The 18,044-nt window shown below is 41.0% G+C and overlaps 1 protein-coding gene across 1 annotated transcript; it reads right to left on the bottom strand.

The window, feature by feature from the left end:
- Positions 1 to 12,990: 12,990 nt before the first annotated feature.
- On the bottom strand, positions 12,991 to 17,518 carry foxd2 (forkhead box D2). The gene is made up of 2 exons (XM_018728150.1): positions 15,882 to 17,518; positions 12,991 to 13,022 (listed from the first exon to the last, which is right to left on the bottom strand). Exon 1 carries the CDS (start codon positions 17,070 to 17,072, stop codon positions 15,951 to 15,953), a length of 1,122 nt encoding a protein of 373 aa, XP_018583666.1. The 5' UTR covers positions 17,073 to 17,518; the 3' UTR covers positions 12,991 to 13,022; positions 15,882 to 15,950.
- Between the last annotated feature and the right edge of the window lie 526 nt (positions 17,519 to 18,044).

Raw genomic sequence — 18,044 nt, 5'->3', positions numbered from 1 at the left:
CAAAAATCACTGAGGGACATTAATCACGAATGCATCATTATGACCCCCTCCCCGTCCCAGCCAGCTGCCCCTCCGCACTCTCAATAACCTCTCTTGCTCTGCAATCTCAGGCCACTTCACCCCAGCTCCAGCCACTCAGGGGGGCTACTATTGTTTCTCTGCAGCTTTTATTTCTTTATTTCTAACATTTTCCAAAATACGGTGCATTAGAGTGGTCTTATCATCTTTTTCTCCTTTTCAGTCTCTTTAGCTTTGAACTCTGGAAGCTTTAAACTGCAGGCCTCTTCAGATCCCCTACTCGGTCCATTTCACACACGCACACACATACAAGCACACACAGAGAAAAACAGACTCACCATTTAACACACTTCTGTCCTAACCACTGTGTCCCACTGCTTGCAGATTGTCTCGGCATTGTGGGCATTCAATGGAAAGCAGGAAAGGTTTGGTTGGAGGGAGTTAATAGTGTTTTGTGACACTATCCATGGAACACACACACACACACACACACACACACACACACACACACACACACACACACACACTCCCACATACACACACATGCACAAATAATATGACTGAATAAGCCTGTCTTCAAAGATTTTTGTCAGATGACAGCAGCACTCAGGGCAAGGTCATTAAACAGTGTTATTATCTGAGAGTCCCATGTGAATAGCAGTGGGACAGAGAAAGAGCAAAGGAGGTGGAAACTTGCCTGGGGACTGAGAGTGATACAGATCAGCTCCTGTTGCCCCTGGTCTCCTTGAGCAACTCCACGGCTCCCTTTTCTCCGCTCTCGATAAATGGCGTTCAAGCTGGATTGTGGCTTTGTTGGCACTGAAACATGATGTACTGATTCTCTCCTGTGTAGGTCTTGGCTGACCAACCTACACCAAGCCTATAGTCTGGGATGGGCAGTGCGTGCAGGTACCCAGATTGTGAAACAAGGGCTCACTGGGATGTCAGTGCACACTCTGCCCCTTTCTCATGGCTTACTCTAAAGTATCCTATGTTTTACATTGTTTTTCATTGCAGTCAGTCCTGGTTATGTGTATAATTATCTGTTTTGTACTGCTAAAATGTTTAAATATTGTAGGTTTTGTAATGATGCATTTCTGATATCTGTGCAATTACAGGAAATCACCCACACATTTTCTGACCCACTGGTCCCATTCAGGGTTACACCCAGTCAGAGCCTAACCTGGCAACACAGGGCATGAGACTGGAGGGGGAGGGGACACACCCAGGACAGGACACCAGTCCATCACAAGGCACCCCAAGCGGGACTTGAACCCCAGACCCACCGGAGAGCAGGACCCAGTGCAACCCACTGCGCCATTGCACCTCCCTACAGGAGATCAATATATTTATTTTGTACATTGTGTTTGCATTAAAGGGGGTGCGGTGGCGCAGTGGGTTGGACCACAGTCCTGCTCTTCGGTGGGTCTGGGGTTCGAGTCCCGCTTGGGGTGCCTTGTGATGGACTGGCGTCCCGTCCTGGGTGTGTCCCCTCCCCCTTCCAGCCTTGTGCCCTGAGTTGCCGGGTTAGGCTCCGGTTCCCCGTGACCCCATATGGGACAAGCGGTTCTGAAAGTGTGTGTGTGTGTGTGTTTGCATTAAACTGTAAACAAGTAAGCTTGTTCTTATTGTTTCCTGGTAACATCCAAATGCTAACTCTTTTTCCAGACAACCTGTATCTGCAAAGAGTTGGAAATAAGAGTTCACTAGAAGATGAATGATATACTATAATATATGTGCTGTTTTATTTTATATTAGCTCTACAGTTGCTATCAAAAAAGGCAAATGATTTGAGAGCACAGTTTCTGTTAGTAAACCATGTTTTCTACAAGTTCCTCTAAAGCCATGCCTATCCATCTAATGATTTATCCAACCTCCCCTGACATTTTGCCAAGTCATCTTATCTTACAGACACTCTTGTCTTAAAGCTGTAAAAAATGTAGCTAAAAAAGGTGTGTTTTCCTCTTTCCTTTCAGTTGCACAAACAATAAATAGAAGTCATTGTTTCACTGCCCAGCAGATGCCTTGGGGAGTGAAGGGTCTGTAGAACGTGGCCTAGTGTTCTACTGGTCTGGGCATTTCCGTAGAAATTGACTCTGTTGCTAAAGGTGCCGTGAAAGCGGATTATGTGTTATTGAGTTATTAATGGAGGGGCTTTATGTTCTGTCACTAACCCTTCCCCCCAGCTCTCTTTCTCTTTTCCCATTACTTCACCCTTCTGGCTTCTATTGAGCAGGAGTTTGAGAGGAAAAGTGGCGAGGGGAAAGGTTCTTGAGCGCGGTGGAACATTAAGAGTCTTGAGTCATCCGGGGAACTTGAGTCCCTATTGTACCCCTTTTGGAGGTCTGTCACACCAGTGCCCCTCACCGCGGAGGGGGGATGGGGTTGAGTGGTGGTGGGGGGTGTACTGCAGTGTCCCATTACAGGGCCTCTTTAATTTGTCTTTTAATATATTACTTTAGGATATAACCATAATACACAAAAAAACAATTGTCTGAAAATTTTAAAAAAGGCACAGACCTTAGAAGTTCAGATTTATATATTTTTTTTTTCATTTAGCCAAAATTAACCTACTTGCTGTACAGCATTCCGACAGACCGACAGATTACTGATGTTTTTCATTTCGGCACTTATGAAATTTAGTGAACTATGAGTTAGTGACTTTGTGCTGCATTGCCTACAGAAAAAAATCATGCAGTTGAAGTAATTAGTAAAAAATGTCCATAGTTTCTGTCTTGCTCATTTTACAAAATCACTTCAGGTGTAATGAACAGGGCATTTGATGATTTAATACCTATCCAGCTGTTTCAAAACAGATTTGCAATAAAATACACACAACAGACACAAACACACAGACTGTCCTTTAATTCCCTGGTTTTGCTTTATTGATGCACTTATGGAATGAGGATAAATGTCAGACCAATGGTGAGATATGATCTTTCTGGCTTCTTTTTCCTCATTTCTGTGATCTACATGTGTTTCCTCAGCACCATGTCCTGCTCCTGGTCACATCCATGTAGGTGGCGTGGCCACATGGGGAGAGTGTGCGTGGGGAGCAACGCACGGGTGGGACAAGGCGGAGACACTGAGAACACGGCTGTCTTATGGAGAATCCAGCTGAGCAAACAAAAATACCCGGCAATACTGCAAATGTGGGAGTTGTGAAAAAACTGCGGGTCTGTGAGGAGGTCACATTCCTCACTGCATCTAATTCAATTTCACAAATTGTAAGAAAACACGCCACTCTGCAATCTACACACACCAGTCCCTCTTCCACAGGAGCCCCACGTGCCCACCCTGCAGCCCACCTACTGAATACCGGGCAGCTTCTTTAAGAGCTGTTGCCTTTGGTTTGAGGTCACTTACAATCTTAGATAACCAACTTTACTGTGATTTGCCCTTTATTACAACAAGGTACTCAATGTGTCAACCCAGGGAAAGGACCACGATCAAGGATATGTCAGCAAGAGGTGAATTCTAAACAGGAATCTTCAAAACGCAAAGAAAGAGCCCTAACCACTATGCCATCCTCTGGCCAGATGTGTAATAGGTGCAGCACAAAAGAATAAACAGTTCCATTCAAATGCGTTGATTTTCTTTTTGCTGGAAAGAAAGTCCTTGATGAAGGTGGTGGTCCAGTTCGCACAGAGGTGGTCTGTTGGACATGAGGAGGTCTGCTCTAGGAAAGATGATTCTGCTGTAGGAGTGGTGGTATGCTGTTGGACAGATGATTCTGTTGTAGGAGAGGTGGTCTGCTGTAACAGAAATAATTCTGGTGTTGGAGTAGTAGTCTGCTGTAGGAAACATGATTCTGGTGTTGGAGTAGTGGTCTGGTGTAGGAGGGATGATCCTACTGTAGGAGTGGTGTTCTGTTGTAGGAGAGATGATTTTACTGTGGGAGTAGTGGTCTGCTTCAAGAGAGATGGTTGAACTGTAGGATTGGTGGTCTGCTGTAGGAGAAATGATTCTACTGTAGACGTGGTGGTCTGCTGTAAGAGAAATGATTCTACTGTAGAAGTGATTGTCTGCTGTAGGAGAAATGATTCTACTGTAGAAGTGATTGTCTGCTGTAGAAAAGGTGATTCTACTGTAGAAGCGCTGGTCTGCTGTAGGAAAAATGATTCTACTGTAGAAGCGATGGTCTGCTGTAGAAAGGGTGATCCTACTGTAGAAGTGGTGTTCTGCTGTAGGAGAAATTATTCTACTGTCGAAGTGGTGGTCTGCTATAGAAAAGGTGATTCTACTGTAGAAGCGGTGGTCTGCTGCAAGAGACATGATTCTATTGTAGAAGCGGCGGTCTGCTGTAGGAGAAATGATTCTACTGTAGATGTGGTGGTCTGCTGTAGGAGAAATGATTCTACTGTAGAAGTGATGGTCTGCTGCAAGAGATATGATTCTACTGTAGAAGTGGTGGTTTGCTGTAGAAAAGGTGATTCTACTATAGAAGCAGTGGTCTGCTGTAGAAGAGATGATTCTACTGTAGAAGCAGTGGTCTGCTGTAGCAGAGTTGATTCTGCTGTAGAAGCGGTGGTCTGCTGTAAGAGAAGTGATTCTACTGTAGATGCGGTGGTCTGCTGCAAGAGAGATAATTCTGCTGTAGAAACAGTGGTCTGCTGTTGGAGAGATGATTCTGCTGTAGAAGTGGTGGTCTGCTGTAGGAGTAATGATTCTTCTGTCAAAGTGGTGCTCTGCTGTAGGAGAAGTGATTCTACTCTAGAAGTGGTGGTCTGCTGTAGTAGAGGTGATTGTACTGTAAAAGTGGTGGTCTGCTACGAGAGATGATTCTACTGTAGAAGCGGTGTCTTGTAGCAGACCACCGCTTCTACAGTAGAATCACCTTATCTGTAGCAGACCACTGCTTCTACCGCAGACCACCACTTCTACAGTAGAATCATCTTTCCTACAGCAGACCACTGCTTCTACAATAGAATAATTTCTCCTACAGCAGACCACTGTTTCTACAGTAGAATCATCTCTCTTGCAGCAGACCATCTCTCCTACAGTAGAATCACCTTTTCCATAGCAGACAGTGTCTGATGATTCTACTGTAGAAACAGTGGTCTGCTGTAGGAGAAATGATTCTACTGTGGAAGCAGTGGTCTGTTGTAGGAGAGATGGTTGAACTGTAGAAGTGCTGGTCTGCTGTAGAAGAGGTGATTCTACTGTAGAAGCGGTGGTCTGCTGCTCTCTGCTGCACTCTGTTAAAGACATTATGGCTGCGTTCTGGGCCAGCGGGGAGCCGCACAGACAGCGCTCACTTCTCTAAATAAACATTAGTCTTAAAAAGTTTGGCCTCACGACCCCGTCCCACTCGCGTTTCACTCCGGATTGTAAACCTCATCTTTATCGCCGGGTTTTCCGTTCTTTCCGAAAACACTCCGACGTTCAGAAATGAGATTAAATATCTAACTTTAACTGAGTTTTACCTGAGTTTCTGAGTCCCCTGACTTCTGTATGCCAGTGACAGTTTTTTTTTTGTAATAATACAGACTTGTTAAAGTGAAAAGATGATTTTAGATTTGTTTATCTTGGCTAAAAAAGTGAAAAAGAGTCCGTAATTTTAGCTGGATTTCGTGTAAAAAATTAGCCAGACAAAAAATGTTTAACGCAGTTTGATCAGAAAACATAAAAGTTTACACTTACCCTAATGTGACCCTTCAACCAGGACAGAAATCTCTGTAAATAATAACCTCAGTTCTTGATAATTTTGTTTTGAGTAGTTCTTTTGTTTCTACACAGACTGATCAGAATAATACGTTGTATTCTTCTAAGGTTAATGTAGTATGTTTTCCAAATAAAAGGTACTTAAGGGGTAAGGGAATTAAAATTTATTCAAAGTTAAGAATTTGAATTTTATACACAGAATCTGAGCATTTTTATGATACTCACTCATTATCCATACTTGTGAATCCGAACACAAGGTCGGGTGGTCCTGAGCCAGGGATCGTCAGTCCATCTCAGCGTATAGCAACACACACACGCACGCACGCACACACACACACACGGGTAATTCACTAACCCACCAGAAATATGTGTCTTCAGGCGGCGTGAGGAAAGCCATGAGAACATTGGCAGAACCTGGAAATTCCACAAATACTGAGTGGGAATCGATCCTACGTCCACTCGCACACTCATCCCTCGCACTTTAAGGCACCCGCTGCGCCACTGTGTCGCCGTTTACTGCTATGTTTTTCAATTGTATGTTTATTGGCAATTCACTGAAAAAAAATCGTCTTACACTTCACATTCAACTGTCATTCCCTACAGAGAAAGAAAACGGTAAAACATTGTACAACCATGATACTGCGTTTTATGTAACATTTAAATTAAATGTGCGTCCAGTGCAGTTGTTCGCGTAATTTACATGACTTCTAAAAGGGATTTTAAAAGAAAAAGATGATTAAAATATCAGGATTGATACAAGTAGCCTTCTTTTCCAGCAGACGCCATGTATTTTTTAACATTGATACTCTTTCCTTGTAACTTTAAAAATATAAGATAAAATATAGATTCACCACATTTCAGGACATGTATGTGTCATATGTGTCAATTAAACTCTTTGCATTCCGTGTCTCATTTTTCTTTCTTCTAGAGAATTAATCATAGAATTATCGTAGAATTATCACAGAATCATAGCGATGTCATTTGAAGGGAGCATTTCTGGCATAACTAATAATTTACTGTCGCGTCCATTTTTAGATTAAGATTTATTTTTAAGGTAGTTCTGTTAAATATACTTTTATTATATTCTGTAGATTTATTTATTTATTTATTTATTATATTTTGTAGTTTTAATACAGTAACAATATGTAGTTTTAAATACTAAGTACAGTTACATTATATTATATTATATTATATTATATTATTTTTTTCGACATACATTTATGTTGCAGGGGACTTTCAACGTCAATGATATAGATAAAATAAGAAAATGAAATAAACATTTAATCATACTTTCACGAAAATTATCTCCAGTAGTCTAGAAACAGTGAACAAGAAACTAGGCAGTGCAAGATTTGACAAGCTGAGTACAACAGAGCTGCACATCGGAAATCACTGTATTACGCAATGACGAATATAATAACTTGTCACTTGCTGCACTGCAAAAAAGTGCATAACGAAATGAGCGCCGAAACGCTATCAAAGGTGACGATTAAAAATAAAGATCAAAGTGCTGTTCTTAATATATTCTTTTTTTGAATTTATTCGGCCAGTAATTTTATAATAGTTTAATTTCGTGTATCAGTGAGTAAAATCCATACTTCTTAGCTTTTGGTAAAGATGGTCTTCCGAGATGTACGTCGCTTTGAAGAAAAGCGTCTCCTAAATGAATAAATATAAATCTAAATGTAAATCTGCAATCTCGTGAATGTACTCACCGGCTAACAGTGTGTGTGTATGAGTGTGTGTGCATGCGTGCGTGCGTGTGTAAGGGTGTGCAGCTGCGCCTCTCTGTCAGCCTAATGGCTGAGGGTCACATGTTAAACACTCAGGATATTAATGTCAATATCACTGCGTCCCCAAGTGCGGCAGCCGTTTAGCAACGTGCCAGAAAATGCCTTAAGGAGTGGTCCGCCCGTGGCGAAATGATCCGACATGGGAGGCTGGAGAACGATTGGATGGATCGGTTGTCTTGGAGATTATAATTGTGTTGAAGGAGCACATAACACATCCCACTGACGCTTATTATGAAGGACGGACAGAGAGAGTGATAAGTGATACCAAGCACCTTGCATGTGCAGGAGTGTGAGCTGACAGTGTGTGGAAAGGGCTCTTTCTGATGTCCCGTATCTGCAGTGAATTACTGCTCATCTGTTCCAGTGTGTGGGACAGTGGCTGTGGGGGGCTGGGCTTGCAGCAGGTGTCAGTCGACTTGTCATATTGTGTCAAAAGGCCTGCAAAGTTCATGTTGCTTTTATACAAAAAGTGGGCCGTTTCCATTTTCCCTTATTTGCTTTTTCCAAAATTCAATAAGAAGAAGGCTCCTTAAACAACTGCAAACACCTCCACTTATAACACATTTAAAGGGTGTGGATGGAAGGGATTTTTGTTACTGCTCAACTGTGTGCAGTTTAGGCTTACATTTATTTATTTAGCAGATGCTTTTCTCCAAAGCAACTTTCTATGACATCTATGTAGTGTTATCAGCCCAGACACCAAGGTGACTTACACTGCTAGATACACTACAATGGGTTACTCATCCATGTATCAGTGAAACACACTCTCTCTCTGTGTCACTCACACACTATGGGGAACCTGAACAGCATGTCTTTGGACTGTGAGAGGAAACCCACACAGACCTGGGGTGAACATACAAAATCCACACAGACTGAGAGGGGATCAAACCCACATCCTCATGCACTACCCAGGTGCTGTGAGACAGCAGTGCTACTTGCTCCACCACCGTGCCACTTGCCAAGCCCCAAGGCTTGGGGTTCCTTCATGTTTCTTCACCTCATAACCTCACTGGAAAGGGATGCAAGCAAGGTAAATGATGGCAGAAACGTGAAACCTCTACCCTACCAGAAGCTCAGGTGGTTTAGAATAGGCCTCAATATGATCTATGAAAAAATAATTTTACCGATAGTCTAATTCGTCCTGCTACACCTGAGACGTCAGAAAGAGCAAATATCACAGAAATAAAAAGATTAATGAAAATTCACATCATTGTAAGATGTATCTAAATATTTGCATTTAATATCTGCAACATTTGTTAACACTTGTAAAAAATACCAGTGTTGGTTTGAAGGTGATTTGATTTTACGGTTTCAATGAGGCTTTAAGGACATGCTTCTTTCAAAGCCCATGTAACACACATTCTAAACTATTTTCCCAGTTTCAATAGTTCAACATAATTCCTGTTGAGTAAGGAGCGCTTTGGAATGAATGTAATGCTTTTGCAGTTCAGTGTTGACTTTCAAAAGTGCTAAAACAGCTGTCGTCAAACAATAAACATTAGTGTTAAATAAGTCCGTTATAATAAAGGATTAAAATGCAGCTCCGCTTAAAAATATCTTGAAATTAAAGAAAAAAGGATTTATTACGGCTAAAATCATTGAATACAAATAATTTCTCTCCAAATCAGAGCCCCCAGTGCCTAGTTTTAATTGAGTAACAATATGTAGTAAAAAACGAGTACAATTATATTATATTATATTATATTATATTATATTATATTATATTATATTATATGCAAATTAAAACAGTCTTATGAAAAGCACATGCACTCACACAAGCACTCAGACACCAATACAGTCTCTTTTGCTCAATAGATGTTCATTAACATACGAATGATCGGACGAACCGATCAAAACGTGTCCAGACCCCGGAATCTGAGCACCTGTTGCTCCTACATTTCGTCGCATTTTCTTTGTAGGTTTTGTTTTTAATGTACACAACCCTGTAAAGCATAACATAACACAGCTGGAAAGCATTAGATAATCTGACAAAATACAAAACTTAATATTATAATCGAAAAATTGCAGAGAGAAACTAAATTTGAAAAATAAAAATAAAGAAATAAAAATATGCAGACCGTAATCAAGACGAAGAACTCGTTGGTTCCTTACGCTTGCATCCTGAAATAAATCATATATTAAACAGACATTAAGTCATTTTGTTTTCGATATGTAAATAAACTTGGTGTTCTAAAAAGTTTTTCAAACAGAAAAGATTTTGCATGCAATAGTATTGACATATTTTGCAAGCATAACACTTAAGCTCTGTTTACTTCAGTGAAAGTTCAGATTACCAAAATATTGTTATACAGCCTGGTTTAATGACAGCGATATAGTCCCGATATATAACCCTAAGCGTCAAGAAAACCTACAATAGGTTATTTTTATGTTTTATTTTATTTGTCTGCATTTACCAGTAATATCTTTTTCGGTTTTTTTAAATGAAAATGTACACGTTAGCAAGGATGTCTAAATTTTGCATGATCTGGTGTCATTCTACATGAGCGCGCGATCCCCTGCGTGTCATACTTGCTGTACAACCCGTAGGAATGTGTGGGAAACGAAGGACAAGGCTGAGCACATTTTTACCCTGATCGGGTCCCCTCGAATACCTTCAGATCGAAATGCGTCTTTTAAAGTTTAAATAATATTTAGATGTGGGATTGAATGGGCTTCTCAGATTTTCCTTTCAATTTTAACATGCAGTCTTTCACTCGTTTCACATAATCATGATGGCAACACTTAACGTACTGCAAAATGATCGACTTAGTTTATTAACACATTGGAAATACATTCGAAACAAATTTTCCTTGTTTTGAGAATACGAAATATCAGTACTATACAGCTCAGTGATGTACAACATAATTTTAATATAAATGATATACTTAAATTACATGTATATAGAGTAACTTGCTAAAACATATATTTTGTGTTTTTAATTATTACCTATGAAACATACTGAAATATAAAAACGCAGGTACACTGTAAATTCATAATGGACGTTTAACATCCATGCCTGACATATTTTTATTTAGTGAAAAGAAAAAAAAATCCATGTTGAACAACATACATTACATACTATGAGGAGCACATATTTCCACCAAATTAGCGTGAGTATTTTTCTTTCAGAATTAACGACGTAAGAAATAGAAATGAGCTCATGTCCCTTCAAAAGTTTAACCAGAAATGATATTTTTTAACTTTTTAACAAAGCAGACCTATGACTCCCGTCGTCCCAGGTGTTTTTCTGGGCTCTAAGTACAAATAAAGTTCAAAGGCAGCAAAACCATGGAAATTTGCTGTACTTTTAACAGCCTGACTTTAAACGACTTTAATTGTATTTTTTTTCCTTGTTTAATAAGAAATACATGGGGCATTCAAAAATATACCAAAGACTAACTGTTGTGCAATAGAGGACTAAAATGAGATGAAGAGATAAAACATTTCTGTGCAATTCCTCACATGGCCCAGTGGGAGAAGGTGACAGATCTGGCACTGGTGACTATGGGGCTAAGACTAGTACAGAAATGGGATGACACATGCGAGTTTTTAAGATAACACTACTTCCAGCATTAATACTATAACTGGAAAATAAATGCTTCACTATTATGCCATTTCCAAAACACACTCGGTAAAATTCTATACTATATGACCGTTCAAAATATTCACCTTTTGAAAATGCTAATAAAAAGGGTTAAATTATGAAATCTAAGAAGTTTTATTAATCTGTCTTACTGATTTCGCTACGGTGGCAAAAGGGTCTTAAGCAGTATTTTGTTGAAGGCGATGCATTACTTTTTACAAAAAAACAGACAGACCGGTTGAGGCATGGGGTCAAGTGGAAGCAAATAAAACTCCTGATTGTATGAATAAAGTTAATGTGCCTTCTCTTTATTTCTTTTTCTGGAAGGTGAGGAAAATGTATGTCTAAATGGAAAGGTATAAAATAATTGCACTGATTCTGTATTTATTTAAGCACCTGCTTTACACATCTCTTCTTGATGTAAAGCAGACTGATGTAGAAGATAAATATCTAAATACATCATTGAGCAGAAGTGGGTTTAGACCCGGGTGGTCCCGATATGACAGGGTCAGCTGAGCCCACGAGTGGAAAATGAAATGACGATTGAGGTACTGTCTGTAAACCATGCATCTGATTGTCGTCTGAATAGTCTGAAAGCGGCTATGGAATTGAAAGGGTTACATTTCTACTCGATGGGGTTGACAGGGTCACATTACCAGTCCAGAAGTTAAAGACCAATTTTGAAGTGTTTCATGCAATGTCCATATTATTTGGTCTGATGCAGTTCCCCGACACAAGGGGAGTTATATATTACGAAACAAGGTGGCCATATGAATAAAATAACCGCACCTGAATTAGACCAGTGCAACCCAAAATCATAAAATGAATATAATTACATAACACAAGTAACTCTTTGTGATGGAAAAAGCAACGCAAATTTTACCATAAATACAAACGACGCTTACGTAGGTCTGCTAGTATGTATAATCTGGAAGATGTATTAGGATAAACAGACGTTATCTAGAAGTTAACATGTTTTAACGTAAAGTAAGCGATCAGCGTATCTATTGGAAGCCATTCGCACGTGAAACAAAACGATGTTAATGCGAAGTTGAAAACAAACCACTCCTCCGTTGATGACAATATTATGCGTTGCACTTTCACGATTTCAGGCTGACTTCACAGGGACTGAAATAAAAACGGTGCACAATGTTGTGTAATCCCCCCAATTGTGTGCCCGTGTGAGAGAGGAGCCGCTGGACACTATAATTACTGCGACCACCCTGCACACCCACTGCGCGCGCAGACCCCACTCATAGTCTGGTTCCGCAACACTGTAATAATTACAACAATAATAATATTTATTTATAGTACAAGCGGTAACAAGTGTTAGCAGTGACGCATTTTTACAATTTATACATGTTCTGCCAGGGTTTTCCGTCACTTTTCCTTTTATGTTTTCAAAACACTGATTTTATTTCTTTAAATGTAATACTGGGCTCCGGTTGTTAGATTATGCGTGTGTTTATTATTTGTTTCTCTTTTACGCTTTTCCAAAATGTGGTTTTTATCTCAACGTGATATTATTTTTTTCCCTTCGTTTTGTCACTACTTTGTTGTATGTATACTGCTGGAGTCTTGAGCCATTACCTTCGGAAGCAATAAAGTATCTATTCATTTATCCACCTCCGATCCATACACTCATCTTTCCATTATATTGCCGTGTAATTGGAATACATTATTTATCAGTTAGGAAATGTTATACTTTCTACATGACCTGTTGGAAACAGAAACAAGGAAAAAAGAATTGACGAAAATTTATTTACAGCTGTGGGAAAATTACACGCATGGAATTCAAAATGTATCATGAAAGGCCAGTGCTACATTCTGGATTTCCTTAATGTGGACCCATTATCTTCATGACGATTCTCTGTGCCGATTTCTTTTCTGTGACGATTTTCCTAATAGTTTTATTTTCCTTTTTCTGTTGTTGTTCTTTTGGTATTTTGGGAGTATACATATTCCTGCACCAAAGAGCAGAGAAATGGCTTATAACTGTGCACACTCATTTGTAATAGCAGAAAAACTAGTGCTGTTCGTGAGACTGACAATTACCACGAACATTATATGCAAATTTTCACACACATCAGACACATTTTGAACCAATTCACTGAGAAAATAATAAATTCTGATTTAAAGTTCATCTATCGTCCCGAAGTGGCGTCTATACACTATTAACAACATCAGTACCTAAGGAATTACCTAAATTTAGATAATTAATTTAACTCATTAAGAAAAGGTTCTCGTTATCTATTCAAAGGCCTATGGTGAATTAAAAGCATTTGTCTGAGAATGTCACTGGCAATGCAGTCCTAATAGAAGTGGTTTTATATATTTAATATTGCAGAAGATTTCAATACGGTTTGTTCTTAAAGAGAAAATAAAAAGTCGTATCCAGAACACAACCACTTATATCAGATTAGACGGCTTTGCTGCTGTGCTAAATGCCATAAAGCGGTGCTGCAGGGTTTTCTGCACCGGCTGCCCTGTCCTCCACACACCCCTCATCACCAGGCTCCTCCGGTCAGTATGTATGAGCCGTGGGCTCCGCGCCTTCAACTCAGCAAAGTGACCACCATCACAAAAGAGCAACTGAATATCACGAGATCAAAAATGGGGAGTGTGATTCTCTCGGGTTTCAAATGTAGATAGCAAAGAAAATAAATACATGAAGTGAACTTTCGGGTGAATAAAATCTAGTTGGTCTTGTGATCTTTTAAGGCTGTTCGTTATTTGGGAGAGTAAATGCGGTGTGGGGGTGGTGGTGGTTGTGGAGGGGGTCCTGTCCGAGCCCTCCCACCCTCTATCCCTAACAATCAGCTGTCAGAAACACCCTACATAGCAATTTAACAATTTGCACACAGCTCCAGAAAATAAAAGAAGCTTTATACCCCCCACCCCGTCCATTCTCAGGACATGTGCTTGAACAAGTACGAAATGGACTCGCGGCCCGTTTTCAGCACCGCGGCGGGTCCCCGCGGCCTCCTTTGTACGTGTCCCGGATCAACACGGGCCAGTTGAAAGAGGACAGCCGAGCGCCTCGTAGGCAGATCGCCTTTCAGAGGCAAATGTGTGTGGCTCGAAGCGGCGGGGGAGCGTTCGCAGGGGGAGAGGGTCTCCGGCAACAACATAAACAAACGGCCAGAAAGCCGCATTATCCCGGATTACAATCCAGATGAGGAAAAAAGAAGAATGCCATTACAAATTAGCACCGAAGCCCCCAGAGATCGTGGGTATCCATGTAGAACTCTGACATTCAATTACTGCTTTCCAAAGAGCGCTGCTCCTATTCATTTAGCCCATTCTTGTGTTTTTTCCGAATATGGTCGACTATGAACTCCATGCGAGCCACAAAAAGACATTACGTGTTCACCTTTGATTGATATCAAAAATGTATTCAATGTGACATTTCTCAGAACACGAAATATGTCTCAAAAGGCACTGTATTGCTCAAATACGATTTTTTGGGTGCTCTGAATTATTACAAATGTCGACATCGTTCCTAAACCCCATGTAATGGAAAAGTATGTTAATATCACAATGCAGCCTGAGGTTTAATTGTTAGACCTACCGACGTAATTACAGCATTAGAAAATATAAGTATAGTGCGTATAATAATAGAACAATAAGTATAATTAAAGTATTAAACTAAGTACAATGAAATAACCCAACAAAGCAGTTTAATGACTTTAAAGACTCCCTATTAAACTTTATTAAATGTATTGAAAAGAAGCCTGCCTTTTTTCCAAATCATAAGGCCAATAAAAGTGTTGCGTATCTGTTTCTTCCGAAGGTGGCAGGTTATAAAATCTCATTTTAATTTTAAAGTTACATTAAAAATCATGAAACACAAATGTAAGCTAATTTATGCACTAAAAATTGCATTAATTTCTAACAAATGTGAAATCTGGTCATGCATGCAGCCTGTATTTTACATTTTGAAAAATATTCGACCAGTGGTTCATTCTTGTATCTACCAGAATAAACCAATACAACTACGCAATTATTTAACAAATGATTTAACGAAAACAAGGTTTAAAATTCACAAACATTTATTTTTTTTCTTGTCTTTACAACAAAGACAATTGACATTTTTATGGACAATTTTAAGTGTTTTCTGTCTGTCTTCCTTTACAAATAACATATTTTCACAGATAATTTTCATTGAAATAGACAAGAACGCATCCACAACAAGTTGAACAGAATGAGAGGTAATGTGCTTTTACACCAGAACCACATAACTGTCTATTGACAACACAGAATAATAATAATAGTAATAATTACAAATTCACCAAACACTGCGATAAGGAGAACGGGGGGATAGTGGGAGAAAGGTTATGGATAGTATTTACAGCCCCCGTTTTCTCGGTCAAATGTGCTTTAAAAACAATTAAAACCTGAGAATTTTGGCATCGGTGTGAACAGTGCTTTTTCACAAACTAAAGAAAAATATATAAAACGAGAATAATAACAATAATTATATAATATTAATATTATTAATAATAATAATAATAATCTCAATGATAGTCAGCAATCTGCAGGATGCTGGACTTTTCTTTCACACTAGTTTCTTTTAGAAAACAGTCTGTCCTCTGTTTAAAAGTGGCTGCTGGGACAGCTGGATGAGACGTTAGGTCGTACTTTATTTTTTCCACGCGTCCTTGGAACGGTTTTCTTGTATTTAGCTTGAATAGGCTTCTCCCTTTATAGTACTATACATATTTACATGTCATAAATATATTTAACGCATTTTTTTTTCTATGACTAGGAAACAAATGGGACGAAGGACATGTTCCATAGTGTCTCAAAGAATGTAATCCTACCTTCGCATATGCCCACTGAACCTTACTGGGGCATATAGGAGGTGTCTCTGCTTTTGTTTTGCTGTCCTTCTAGAAGTGACAACTGTTAAGGTTGGTCGCTTTGCTTGAGAAGGTCTGTGCGCCGGCCGATTGCAGCAGGCTTTCCTGGGAGAGGTTCAAGTGGTTGGAGGCTGAGGTGAGGGCTGGGCTCAGCATGGCCAGGATGTGCGCCTGACTGCCCGGCTGCGCGGGGAACTGGGAGGCCGGAGTGTTGCTCCCGCCGATTATGTTGTCTATAGAGAAGGAAGGCCGGCTTTGCGAGCTAGTGTCCGTTTTGAGAGGGGCCAGTCCGGGTAAGGTGGGACTCAGCTGTGGATAGAAAGGCTTTCGCAAGTCGGACCCCACCAGGGAGGGAAGCGAGTGCGTTGAAGGGAATATGGAGGCCGGGGAAGGGAGCGCGCACTGCGGGTTCTGGAAAGGGAACGCGCTTCCAGAATGGTGGGAATGATACGGGTGGTGGGCATGGAAACTCGGCAGCTGGAGACCGTAGTTGTAGCCGTAGGGACCGTACCCGAAGCCAGGCAGGAATCCCCCGGGGTCTCGGAGGATCTCATTCGATTGATGCCTCTTGAAGCGTTTCCTCCTGCGCAGGAAGCTGCCGTTGTCGAACATGTCGGCGGACTCCGGGTCCAGGGTCCAGTAGTTGCCCTTGCCCGGGTTGCCGGGCTCCCGGGGAATCTTGACGAAGCAGTCATTGAGAGACAGGTTGTGGCGGATCGAGTTCTGCCAAGCTGGGAACTTCTCCCTGTAATAAGGGAACCTGTTGCTGATGAACTCACAGATCTCACTGAGAGTCAGGCGCTTCTTGGGACTTTGAAGAATTGCCATAGTGATCAGTGCGATGTATGAGTAAGGAGGCTTCACCAGTGTGTTTTTACTCGGTTTTTCTCCAGCCATGCCCCCCCCTCCGCCTTCCACGCTATCTACCCCAACTCGGTCTCCCGGACACCCCGAGGTACTCAGGCCTGGGGACGAGGCGCTCTCTCCAGGGTTCTGGGACAGGTTGTCGTCGGAGTCATGGTCCAGATGGTAGTCGTGGTGGTGATGTAGATATTTCCCGTCCTTACCCACAGCTATGTCACCGCCAACGACGTCTATGTCCACATCCTCGGACAGGGCAGAGTTGTCGGACATATCCGTCCCCAAAGTCATCGTCGGGATGTCTGTCCGTCTCTCAAGTTCCGTTTCGGGTCTTCGGAGCTTCTCCACACTCTGCGAGTTTCTCAGATCGTTGGGCAAAAGGCGAAGAACACACACATACACACACCGCACGGTCCACTCTTCTTAAAATCCAGAAGATCCCCCGCTTTAGTCTCTAAGTGCAAACTCTCCCTTCTGCAGTAAAAAAAATGAGTCACGAAGACCCCAGAAGAACCATATCAAAAGAAGAAAAAGCCGTCGAAGTCCAGTTCATGGCAGCTGTGCAAGAAACTCCGCGCTGGAAACTTTCTGTGGCTGCAGGCGCGAGGAATCGGACGGATTTCTTTCAATTAAATATCAACATACATACAACAGATGGTCGTTTCTCTCCGAAGTCTGACCGAGTTTCAGCTTGTTTGTCTTTGTCGCTTTTGTTTTCTTAAATTATTAATATTGTAATTTCTTCTCGTATGTATATATACACTTGCTGGTATGTGTATTTGTTTTTAATTATTATTTTGCGCACAGAAACGCTACTCCTGTGTCCCGCGCGAGCCAAACATTCCCTCCCCTCGCGAATCCCTAAACCCATTTATTCGGCTCGTGCGGTCACGTGACCTCGCGTGTCACGGCCACCAGGAAGTGGAGGAGAGACGTTGGACGGGAGGCGAGTGTGACCCCTTCTGAGACGGAGCCGTCGCCGCACTTCCACTCCCATGTCCTGTTCGTACTTCTTCACCTGCCACCTCCCTTAGTTCAGTTAAGTTCATCCCGTATGAATTTGTACATTTGCAAGGCTGCGAATTAAAATGTTTTTTGATGAGATACTGGCTCACCAAACCCGAGAATTCCAGACGAACGGAGGTGAGGCACCATAAAATGCCCCCACAACAGTATTATTAAGTATTACTTAGTTGCCTTTTTTGTAAAAATATCAAAAAATCTTTAATGTTGGATAATCAACATTACAACGATTTACCTAAT

The sequence above is a fragment of the Scleropages formosus genome, chromosome 9, assembly GCF_900964775.1.
Source record: "Scleropages formosus chromosome 9, fSclFor1.1, whole genome shotgun sequence".
Taxonomy (NCBI): Eukaryota; Metazoa; Chordata; class Actinopteri; order Osteoglossiformes; family Osteoglossidae; genus Scleropages; species Scleropages formosus.
The sequence above is the reverse complement of the archived record's forward strand: the minus strand, read 5'-3'. Positions and strand labels throughout refer to the sequence as shown.

Excerpts from the sequence above, each read along its gene's own strand:
- foxd2 (XM_018728150.1), bottom strand. The coding sequence starts at position 17,072 with ATGACTTTGGGGACGGATATGTCCGACAACTCTGCCCTGTCCGAGGAT.